The sequence below is a fragment of the Cibotium barometz genome, chromosome 17 (assembly GCF_041138505.1).
Source record: "Cibotium barometz isolate CiBa-2024 chromosome 17, ASM4113850v1, whole genome shotgun sequence".
NCBI lineage: Eukaryota > Viridiplantae > Streptophyta > Polypodiopsida > Cyatheales > Cibotiaceae > Cibotium > Cibotium barometz.
In genome coordinates, this window is record NC_141062.1 from 57185433 (window position 1) to 57197585 (window position 12153).

The 12153-nt window shown below is 42.2% G+C and overlaps 1 protein-coding gene across 1 annotated transcript; it reads left to right on the plus strand.

The window, feature by feature from the left end:
• Positions 1-10996: 10996 nt before the first annotated feature.
• LOC147630220 (uncharacterized) lies at positions 10997-11571 on the plus strand. The gene is made up of 2 exons (XM_086810945.1): positions 10997-11248; positions 11395-11571. Exons 1-2 carry the CDS (start codon positions 11017-11019, stop codon positions 11472-11474), a joined length of 312 nt encoding a protein of 103 aa, XP_086667071.1. The 5' UTR covers positions 10997-11016; the 3' UTR covers positions 11475-11571.
• Positions 11572-12153: the final 582 nt, after the last annotated feature.

The window sequence follows — 12153 nt, forward strand, 5'->3', positions numbered from 1 at the left end:
TTGGGAGTCATACACCAGTAGGTCAAGGTGTAATTTCTCTTTTCAAAGTTTTGAAGGGTGACCTGTGACGTGGCAGAAGCCACGGGTGATGTAAGCAATAAAACGTTAAGAATATAGATGAAACGACAGTTAACATTTGGTTCAAACTGGTGTGTGTGTGTGTATATATATATATATATATATATAGAGAGAGAGAGAGAGAGAGAGAGAGAGAGAGAGAGAGAGAGAGAGAGAGAGAAAGAATTAGGGGAATTTCACATCGTACCATTGGTGGAGATGACGGGCTCTTTAGGCAGATGGCGGATGATTTTGGCGATCATGCCATGTAGGCAGACGTCAGAGTTGATGGTGTGTCCCGTTGATACGAAGCCTGATGGTACAGATGCATCAAACTAATCAACAGATGAATAACATGAATCAGATGTTAGTACATATCATCACAAACCCTCAATTTCAAAATCAAAATCAAAACCAGTTATAGAAGGGTCAGGCCATGTGGCTTCTCAGGCTTGCCCTCAAAAGATGTTTGAACATGGTTGGATCAGTTTAAGAATGTAGCTGGCTGTCTGAACTGGTAAGCCTAGCTGCTGAACTAACTGTATTGTGTATGGAAGAGAACGAACTACCGGTATCCAAAAGGACCTTAAGATCCACCTGGTTAACAAGGGCCAGAACTATACAAACAATCTTCTCTGACACTTGGGAGAGTTAGTATTGCGGGCGAGCATCTCCCAAAACCCACTTGCTTAATCGTTTTTCAGAATGGGTGCCAATTCTGCAACACCGGAAGTGACAATTTGGACATTCTGAACCTGTGGACGAGGCCTCTTGGGAGCTCTGCAATATTTAGCCACATGCCCATACTTATTACAATTAAAACACCTTGGCCTTCCCTATGCATCTTTAGCAGTAGTCTATGTCCCTAGAAATTTTGGACATCAATATCCATTGGAACCACCCCATCTGATGAAAACTCGTATTTGTTAATCTCCTCTGGCTGCTGACTTGATTTCCCTGCCAATTTATAACTGTCACCATGAAGACCTGTTTCTACCCTCTCTGCAATTTCCATGGCTTCCTTGAAAGTTTTAGGACCCTGATCCCGCACCCGACGTGTTATGTCATGACGCATTCTAGGCCACAAAAAGAACAATTTCATGTCTTCAGTCATGTTGGGATTAGCTCGGATGAGGAGTTGATTTAATTTGACTCCAAAGTGAGAGACTGGTTCACTGGGCAATTGGATACACTACCTATCATGGCTGGACAGATGAACGAAAGGCACATGAGGTCAGAATTGTTTTAGATGGCATAGTTGCAACATGGTATGTTCAACAGGAGGAATTAGTTAAATCCCAGTGGAGTTCCAATAAAACTAGTCTAAGTCATTTGTTTGCTCAAACCAATGTTGCACAGTTTGCTTTACAACAAATTGGTGCCAACAATTTCTGTTTTCTTTAGAGACCTATACCAGTCCAACAAGGTAGTAGATGTCCCTTTTCAGTTGGGGTACACTACCTTCTGTCGTGACGTCTATCCAATGCCAAGATTAGATGACTTGTTAGATGAGCTGGGACAGTCTAGATATTTCTCCTCTTTGGATTTAGCATCCAGGTATTAGCAGATTCCTCTGGATCCACAAGATGCTCCAAAAACAGCTTTCAAAACAGCCAAGGGATTATTTCAATTTATTGTGATGCCGTTTGGTCTTTCAAATGCACCTAGCACATTTCAACGATTGGTCAATTCAATTTTTTCAGATTTGTGTCAAAGGAGAGTGTTGGTGGTTTATTTGGATGATGTCCTTGTCCATACAAAGACATCGGTGGAACATGTGGAAGTCATTTTAGAGGTTTTGCGGAGGATGCAAAAATTTAACCTCCGTTTGCAGTTCAAAAAATATAAGTGGGCCTGCACAAAATTAAAGTTTTTGGGCTTTATAATTTCAAAACAGGTCATTCAGATTGATCCAGACAAGATCTTGGTTATCCAAGAGTTTCCACCACCCAGCAACTTGAAACAATTACAACGTTTTTTGGGGATGATGAATTTCTCAAGTAAATTTCTGCCACAAGTAGCAGACATTACAGAACCGTTCCGGTGGCTAATGAAAAAGGGGTCAAGTTTGTGTGGGATCAGAAGTGCCAAATTGCCTTTGTGGAGCTCAAAGATTTAATCAGGACATGTATGGTACTCAAGTATCCGGATTTCAACAAACCTTTTCTACTCAGAACGGATGCATCCAACACCGGCATTGGGGCCGTGTTATTACAACCTCATGACAAAGGAGTGGTGGCCTATTTTTTTTGTGAGTCGCGTCTTTCCAAATTTGAGATTAATTACTCAACCACCGAAAAAGAGTTGCTGGCTGTGGTGTGGGCAATGCAGAAGCTACATCCCTATGTGCGTGGTACTACAGTGACAGTGGAAACTGATCATCAGCCACTCCACCTGGTCGATTACTCTGATGGGTTTTGGCTTTTCAGGATTATCAATTTACATTGGCATATTGCCCTGGGAAAGCTAATGTGATTGCAGATCTTCTTTCTTAAAGATATGAGGTGATGCCCTCTTCAGAGATTCAAAACAACCAGATCACACAGTATGATTTACCTATGGATGAGCCACAGGTAGCCTTGCTTCAACAAAGGGATGCAGAAGTACAAAAACTAGTGCAGCAGCTCAGAACTTCCCCATGTTCCCTGTGATATCTGTGCAATGGGGATGAACCTAGGTTATTTGTGTTCCAAGCCTTGAGAATTCATTATATGCAATACTTTCATGAGCATCATTTATTTGGCCATTTGGGCTTTCACAAGTGTTTAAGTTTTTTAAGACAGAAGTATTACTGGCCTGGGTTAAGGAGGGATCTTAGTTCTTTTTTACAACAATGCCAAAGATGTCAAACATATAAAGCACCGGTGGGCAAGCCAATGGGTCTTCTACAACTCATTACAGTACATCAGCCATTTGAATTAGTGGCTTGGGACATAATCGGTCCTTTGCAGGAGTCTCTGTCAGGGAACAAGTATATCATTTTATTGACGGAGTACTTGACAAGATGGTGTGAGGCCAAGGCAGTTCCCAATGTCACTGCCAACACAATAGCACAATTCTTAATACAGGAGGTCATTGTCAGACATGGGACTCCCAAGGCTCTTTTGTCAGATCAAGCCACCAATTTTAAGTGAAATCCTCAGCCAGTGTTTAGGGGTCAAGAAAAAGTTTGCTTCTCCCTACCATCCCCAAACGAATGGATTGACAGAGAGGCTCAATAAAACCATCAAGCAGATGCTGACCATGTATGTGGACCCATTGAGACAGGATTGGGATTCTTACTTACCATATGTTTTACATGCATACAGGTGTTCAGTACAAGCTTCAACGCGGGTGAGTCCGTTTCGAGCATTATATGGTAGGGACGCAGATTTCCCTCCCAATTTACCAAGCTTGACAATGCCCACAGACGATATGCGGACCTGATGAAAACCTGTTGCGGACCTGACGAGAACCTAGTCGACGAAATGCTAAGGACCTGCAGATCAACCCCGCATGTGAGGTGGCCAGGTGTCTTTCCAATGGCGACACCTGGCCAAGGGGAGGTGTGACGTGGAAGAAGCCATGTGTGTGATGTAAGCAATGATGAAACGGCAGTTAACATTCGGTTCAAACTGGTGTACAGAGAAAGAGAGAGAGAGAGAGTTTTAGGGGAATTTCACAGTCCATCCGACGAATGTTGTTTTGTTTGAAGTTTTTTACTTTTATAAATTTCCTCACTCTTTTTATTGAGGGTATCTTTATTAGTGTTTTTTTTTAATTTGTCCTACTTAAGGTGGGGGACTGAGCTCATTTATATGAAGCAGAAGAGAATCCCATTCTACTGGAAAGTAGGTCACTTGTAATTGAAACTATGGAAGGCTCTATTTTCGGCGATGGCGTTTTCACTTTTCTATTTCCTCAACCCTTATCTTTACAAGTAGCCCTTTAAGGCTATAACGAGCAGCTAGTGGTGGCCGACTCTAGAGGTGTCTAGGAATGACGCTTTGGAGTGGCATCCCACGCAAGGTCTTTCTTAGTCTAAATCCATCATAAATGATAGCTTCTAATTCGGTAGCCATTCTTATGCTTCAAAAGTTCCACTATTTTGGGTATTACTTGAGTTGCAACTAATAGGCACTAAGCAAATATGAGAGTTCAACTTGCCAAGTTGTGCGTGTGATGCAGACCTTACTACCCCAATTGAGTGCCAAATGTAAACACTAGTGGAAGCCTGTTGTTGTTGCAGCAGTCGTTTGTGACAGTCTGCACTCTTGTCAGGTGATAGCCTCATCACGTGGCAAAATGAAATGGCCATAGAGAGGGTGCCAAGTGGGTGGGTGAATGTTATATGGCAGTCGTTTGTGACAGTCTGCACTCGTCAGGTGATAGCCTCGTCACGTGGCAAAATGAAATGGCCATAGAGAGGGTGCCAAGTGGGTGGGCGAATGTTATATGGCAAGGGCAATAATAGTGTAGAGATAAATGGGACCTACTTGGCAATAATCAATACTTCGCATCTGGAAAGTCTGGCATATGCCATCAACCTCATCTCACACTACAATCAACTTGCAAGCAACCCCTATTCATCTTTGCACACTTCGAAATCTATACAGGATTAACCACAACCCCACCTCCCTCCACGTGGGCAAAGGAGGTGGGGCTATTTCAAAATAACCACTCCTCTTGCAAGCGTGAGGAGGAGCCAAATGTCACATCTTCCAATGCAATTTTGAAATTGAATCTAAGAAGATCTCATCTCACATCTATACAGGATTAACCACAACCCCACCTCCCTCCACGTGGGCAAAGGAGGTGGGGCTATTTCAAAATAACCACTCTTCCTGCAAGCGTGAGGAGGAGCCAAATGTCACATCTTCCAATGCAATTTTGAAATTGAATCTAAGAAGATCTCATCTCACATCTTTCAAATTCAAAAAATAAAGGCTATTGCTATTTCAAATTCAAATGCTAGCCGTGTGGGTCGTCCTCTCTTTCTCTCTTGGAGGGTTGCACGCATCACCATACAGCTCATTGCTTTAGTGTCTACATAGCCTTCTTCTTGCATCTCAAACTAGAGACGATGGATGACCTCCTGGCAATGAACTCCGGGGGAGTACAGGGACGTCGAGGGGGATGGTGTTCCCATGTAAAGGAGCATTCCGGAGATGTAGAAGAGGGGCGAGAAGGAAGACTTCATTGCAAAGCATAGGCCGACCTTTTAATAGGTTCTTATTCGGCCTCTTGGATAGTAGCTACCCCGTCTCTCCATCTACATCGCTCCTAACGATGAGCTTTTTCCTCTCCTTACAAGAAAGGCATCTTTTTTGCCGAAGCATTCCACTCTGTTGGAAGCATTTCTGTTTCTTTCTGCACTTCATATCTGGACAAATCTGAATCTTGGTTCACCTTTCCGTCCCATGTGTGGGTGTGTGCTTTGGGGGTTTGGAGGGTACAGAAATTAGCATTTCTCCCTAGCTTCAGTTGTGCAAGATTGCTCATTAACAAGCGTTTTCTTGCATTTCAGCTCTTTTAGCGTCTGGATCGCTCTTCAATCATCCTCTATGCCTGCTTTTTGGAGACGTCGTCGCTTTCAGCAGGATGTCGGGTCCTCAGAAAACCTTCAAGTCAAATTCACAGGTGAAAAAGAAACCAACGGAAGGCAAGGGAGGTTGTGCCATTGTTGCTGTTATTGCTACCTCACCAACGGAAGGCAAGGGTGGTTATGCCGCTTCTGCTGTTGCTGCATCACCATCAGATTCAAATGAAGATGTGAAGGCATGGTGGTATGAATAGATTCAAAGGCGTGGGGGTATGGAGCATGAGGGCTTTGCCTGAGGGGTTAGGCATGGTGATGGTCTAGCCTCAGGCCCGAGAGTGCTCCTACAGGGAGCTACTGTTAAGTGGTAAGCTGCACCAAGGTGAAATACTTCCCAGAGGGCCATGTAGAGCATGCAGCCTCGCCACCCCAGCTCCTTCGCAGCATTGCCCTTACCAGCACCATACTGTGTGGGGTCATCTCTGTCAATTTTCTTGCCGTCGACACAGAGTCGACACAGAGACGGACAAAGTCTACGCCTGCATCCACTGCTCTAGGGATAGTTGACTTGCTCTCTACTGCATGATCATCACCCGACCAGCAGAGTGAAGGAGGAGGTACAAAAGAAAGAGCCACTACCGTAGGGAATGTAAAGGCGAGCAACACCACCAGGCACCACAGGACGTAGAAAGCCGTAGGACACCAGGAGAGCTGGTCGGCGTAGCTTTGACTCATGCATGGTCGTAGAAAGCTTTCATCGCTGTTAGTATGAACTTCCGTCCGGCATACGTAGCACCACCACTCACCACCTTCTCCTACGCATCAAGAAACATGCGTAGTGGCCTGTGTCGGGGTAGCACTGCAGCCAAGATGAGGAGAGTGTTCTAGCAGTGGTGGTGGAGTGCAACGTCAAAAGAGGTGGCGATTCTGGCCATCGTGCGGCTCTCAGAAGGCAGTGGTGATGTGGCGATTCTGGCCATCGTGGCAGCTCTCAGAAAGCGATGGTGATGTGGCGATTTTGGCCATCGTGGCAGCTCTCAGAAAGCAGTGGTGATGTGGCGAAGCTCAGTGGAGCGCAACAAGGAAGTAGCGTTGTTGTTGGAGAGCTTTCCAGAGCAATAAGGTTAGTTTCATGCGCATTTCTGGGCCCCAATGGCCACACCATCAAATGTTTATGTCCAATGACATTCTGCTATGCACTTAGTGCAAGATCAAAGGTGCTCCATACTTTGTATAATCCCCCATTCAAGGTGACATTGGCAAAGGGCACTAATCATAATTTTTGGAAATCCAAGGTTTTAAAATATATTGTGGTAGACCTAGGCTTTGGGACAATGAGGCGAAAAGTGTGCCAAGGCAGCTCCACCCACTATGGTGACAGACTTGAGTTTGTGAACCTTTGGGACTCTAGAGGAATTGTATATATTTATGCTGAGAATGTGCATCCAAAGTTGAGAGTTTCGGGCTGTTATACGTCATTAATGAAGCACAAACTTGAGTGGAAATGGCTAGAGGAAAGTTAGAGGGAAAGGTGGGATCAATAAAATGAAGGGAAAAAGGGGGGTAATCAAAGTGGGTAACTACAGGGTAAAGGTGGCAGTAGAGGAGAGAGAGAGAGAGAGAGATTCTGAGCTAAAGTATACGAGGTCAAAAGCCATGGGTGGTATCCAGGCAGTGCGCATGGAGCGGAGGAGGGTCCAGAGGGTGTGAACATGGGTTGGGTAGTGGGCAAAAGCTTTGAATAAAAGAGGCGACTAGGCAAGGCGAGGCTGTTAATTTGTGGACTTCCCAGTGGAAGAGACGTCGGGCCATGATGGGAGTTCAGGAGGATCTGACACAGCAAGGGAGGCGTGAGCTAATGCTGGAGAATTTTGGCGAGAGTGGACTCCAATGGGGAGGTCCTTAGCCAGGACTGCAACTTCGTCTGCAACACGGTTGTGTTGGTAATCCTCTCTTGCTGCTCATCACTGTAAAGAGAAATCTCAACAAACAGCTCTTAGTGTTAGCAAATTTAAAATAACAAACCCAATTTCTTCTTCCCCAGAAATCTTGGAGGTGCTGTTGTTTCTGTTGCTGCTACTGCGGGTGGGCCTGGGGTATTCGAGGGAGCATGTGGGGTTGCCTTGGAGAGAGAGAGAGAGAGAGAGAGAGAGAGAGAGAGAGAGAGAGAGAGAGAGAGACTCTTAGAGAGACCCATTGTTTTATGTAGATAAAAGTAGGAGCACTTGATTCGGAGGGAGAAGAAAATGAATAGGTATTTTAAGGCAATGGGCTGGCAAGAAATGGAGATCAGTTGATCCCTACTTTAATCAAACGCAATAGACGCTCACTAAAGAGCAAGAATGCGGCATATATATATATATATATATATATATATATATATATATATAGAGAGAGAGAGAGAGAGAGAGAGAGAGAGAGAGAGAGAGAGAGAGAGAGAGAGAGAGAAGCCCTCTCCTCCTCCAAATTTTCTTTTTTTGCAAGTGCTATACAATATATATATATATATATATATATATATATATATATATATATATATATATATGGCTAAGGTTTTATATAGTCTAATATATGCTTTGGGTTTCGTGGGTTCTACACATGGCAACAAACAATCAACCTGGAGATTCAAAGAAGAGAAGAAAGAGGCTATGGAGGCAGAAGGAGCGGTCGTATTGAAGCGAGATCTCAGAGTTCATCTTCAGCAAGGGGGAACAAATTCATTATGAGATTGCTAATGAAGGAATTAATATTTTTGTTGGCAATGTGCTGGTGTTAATGTTTGCCAAATGCATTGTAGTCGCAAGCTTGACAAGTAGTTGAGGAGCTTCTTTCTATGGTGAATAGGGCCAAGGTGAGCAAGTACTAAATCTATACAAGATTAACCACAACCCCACCTCCCTCCACGTGGGCAAAGGAGGTGGGGCTAATTCAAAATAACACTCCTCCTACAAGCCAGCCTGATGAGGAGGAGCCAAATCTCACATCTTCCAATGCAATCTATACAAGATTAACCACAACCCCACCTCCCTCCATATGGGCAAAGAAGGTGAGGCTAATTCAAAATAACCACCCCTCCTGCAAGCCAGCCTGAGGAGGAGCCAAATCTCACATCTTCCAATGCAATTTTGAATTTCACATCTTTCTCATGAAATCTCACATCTCACATGAAATCTTTGTATACATGCTTACATACCTATAGATACACACACTTATATATATTATGTATGTATGTGTATCTATAGGTATGTAAGCATGTATATATAAATAGATTTATATGTATGTGTATCTATAGGTATGTAAGCATGTATATATAAATAGATTTATATGTATGTCGATGCACACACATGTATGTTCATGCACACACACACACACACACAACACATAGACACCAGCACATGATACGTGCACACACTCGCATGCATGGACACACGTGCAACATATAGAGATATGCACACTTGCACACATACTCAAGCTTGCACATACACACACAAACATATATATTATGTGCATGTGTAAGAGAGAGAATATACATACACACACTTATATATATTATGTATGTATGTGTATCTATAGGTATGTAAGAATATATATATAAATAGATTTATATGTATATCGACGCACACACATGTATGTTCATGCATACACACACACACACATAACACACAGACACAAGCACATGATACGTGCACACACGCATACAAACACACATACACACACTCGCACACATGGACACACATGCAACATATAGAGATATGCACACTTACACACATACTCAAGCTTGCACATACACATGTGTATACATGCACACAAGCACATAAATACACTCACATACACAAGTACATGTGCACACACATGGACATGCACACACTCACACACACACATATGCACCTGCACGTGCACACACAGATGTACACACGAGTATATTCACATGCTCACACACACGTACATGCAGACACTCGCTATGGATACACATATATAAAAACATACACATCATGTACACACACACACACAACAAATACACATTAACACATACACACAATCAAGACACTTGCACAACACACGTGTGAAGACATTACACAATCATACATACGTGTATATGTGCACACACAATCACATACATATGTATGCAAAAGAGAAGACAAAAGACATTGTATATAAGATACACTTATTTAAGAGTGAACACACCTCATCATGCATCCCCACGTGTTAAAATTTAATATTAATTAAAAATATATATGTATATGTGTTTATTTATTTTATAAATGCACATGTATATATAGGTATACGTCTCTGAATTGGCTATCACTATGACTATGCTTCATACTTTAGTGAGCGTGCTATTCTTGCTCCAATAAACAGTCGTGGATATTGTGAATAAGACAGCTTTGGATGAAATGCCTGGTGAGCCTAAGCAATATTTCAGTGCAGATTCAATTCTTGAAAATGATAAAAATTCATTCCTATATTCCACAGAATTTTTGAACACAATCGACCTTCGGGGCGGATATCGACCTCACTGCTTGGTTTTAAAGTTAGAAGCTCCTGTTATTTTGCTTCGTAATTTGGATCCAAGACGTGGACTCTGTAATGGTACATGGATGATATGTAAGGCCTTTCACTCTAAAGTCTTGGAGACTGAAATCATCACTGGTACTAAAGTTGGTGAAAGAGTATTTCTTCCACGGATTACCTTTATATGCAGCGAGGCCCAACTACCATTCACCATGAGGCAGAGACAGTTTCCTGTGCGGCTGGCATTTGGCATGTCAATAAACAAATCACAAGGCCAAACCCTAAATGTCTTGGGGTTGTATTTGGTGACTCCAGTGTTTACTCATGGGCAATTGTATGTCGCGTTGTCACGAGCACGGTCTCCTCATGCTGTGAAGGTGTTACTTGAGGATAACGCTAATGTGGAGTGTTCATTTGATGATCTTCAAAGTTATACACCTACAACAAACAATATTGTTTATAAGGAGATCTTGATGACTTCACAGTGACAAGTCAGGTTTCTTATTTAAGTTCTACAATTTGATTAATTTTGTTGTGATTTCTTTTTTTATACGTATTTGTCCATGATAAAAGTACCTATTTTTGTTGTTTATGTTTTGACAGACATGTCTAAGATTACCTTTACATTGGACATGCCTTTGTCGAGGATAGTAGGTGAGTTATTCTTTATATTTGTATAATTTTTCTTGATTACAAAGTATGGAACATGACATTCTATACTGATGTCTATCTGTACAGAGCCATCGCTATGGTCAGCTCCTATTGCTGCAGGCACGTAGCAGGGATTATGATTGATGCTTATAGGGATGGGTAAGTATAAGTGTAATTGTTAGGCATTGTATAAATAGTTTTTGAATCTATATATAAATAATTGTATAACCTATTTGTTATGCTTTGATTTTAGGATATTGCATGACATTGATACGTTTATGGTAAGAGTTGTCGACGAAGGCATCGAGATGTACGGGATCGGTGTTCCTGATGAGGAGTGGGGTGTCTATTTGTTTTGGAGAGAGATGGACAGATGCTTTGCATCATTTGAGGGGTATTCAGTACTCGATGACTGGTTGTTTCTTACATCCATCATGACCATTGGTATTCGTTATGGGTTTTATACTAGAGCTCCTCATGTACCATCCACTCGATGTTCTATTGTACGAGGTAATTTTGATTATGTTTTTCTATTTTATAAGATTTTATTTATCGATGTGTCGTTATGTGCAGGTCCTTTTGAGATTTTATTTATCGATGTATCGTTATGTGCAGGTCCTTTTGAGATTTGATTTATCGTTGTTTCGTTTGTGCAGGTCCTTTGCATTCATCGATAGTAGAGCATGTGCGGGATGGATCACCACTTTACAATAGAGAGCGTATTGTGAGGAGATAAATGAATGATCCTTCTCACAAGAGAAGAATTCAATTTGTTGATTCTGACATTACTGACTGAGAATACGTATTTTGTGGTGCATTTTGAGAATATGTAATATTGGTCTTTTTTTGCATCTTCGTATGCTACATTACTATGATATTTTTGTTTTCGCTATAAATCTACGAGACATGGATGTTATTTTGAGATATATATATATGAAGTCACTTGAAATAATGTATTGTGTTTACTTAAAACATGACTTAAATTGGAGAAACTGAGCCTATTTTTTCTGGAACTCTACCTGTTGCCGCAGTAACGCGCGGGTCCAATACTAGTACTACAAGTTATAGACTCTTATGAATATCCGACTCTTATGAATATCCGATTGGCAATCCTCCTTCCTCTTCGCAACACAATCGCGGCACACCTTTGGCTACGACCTAGTTTTAGAGAGCACTAGGCGGCCACTCGTGAGCCTACCTACAGGTATTGAGAGTGGGTGGGAATGGCAGTCTCGTATTCAATTTTTATTAGATTCGCTGCGTAGGTTGCAAGAGGAAATTTCTGTAGCGCTTTAAAGCCTACTACCCCGTTGCTCCACATAATAATGGTAGCCGCCTTTTGAATGCGGAGGTCGTCTTGGCAGCTTCTCGGTAGACATCGAATCTTCAGGTACCTCATATAAATCTTCAGATAC

Excerpts from the sequence above, each read along its gene's own strand:
- LOC147630220 (XM_086810945.1), top strand. The coding sequence starts at position 11,017 with ATGGTAAGAGTTGTCGACGAAGGCATCGAGATGTACGGGATCGGTGTT. Across the intron at positions 11,249-11,394 it reads TCGATGTTCTATTGTACGAG|GTCCTTTGCATTCATCGATA; the intron begins GTAATTTTGATT and ends TCGTTTGTGCAG.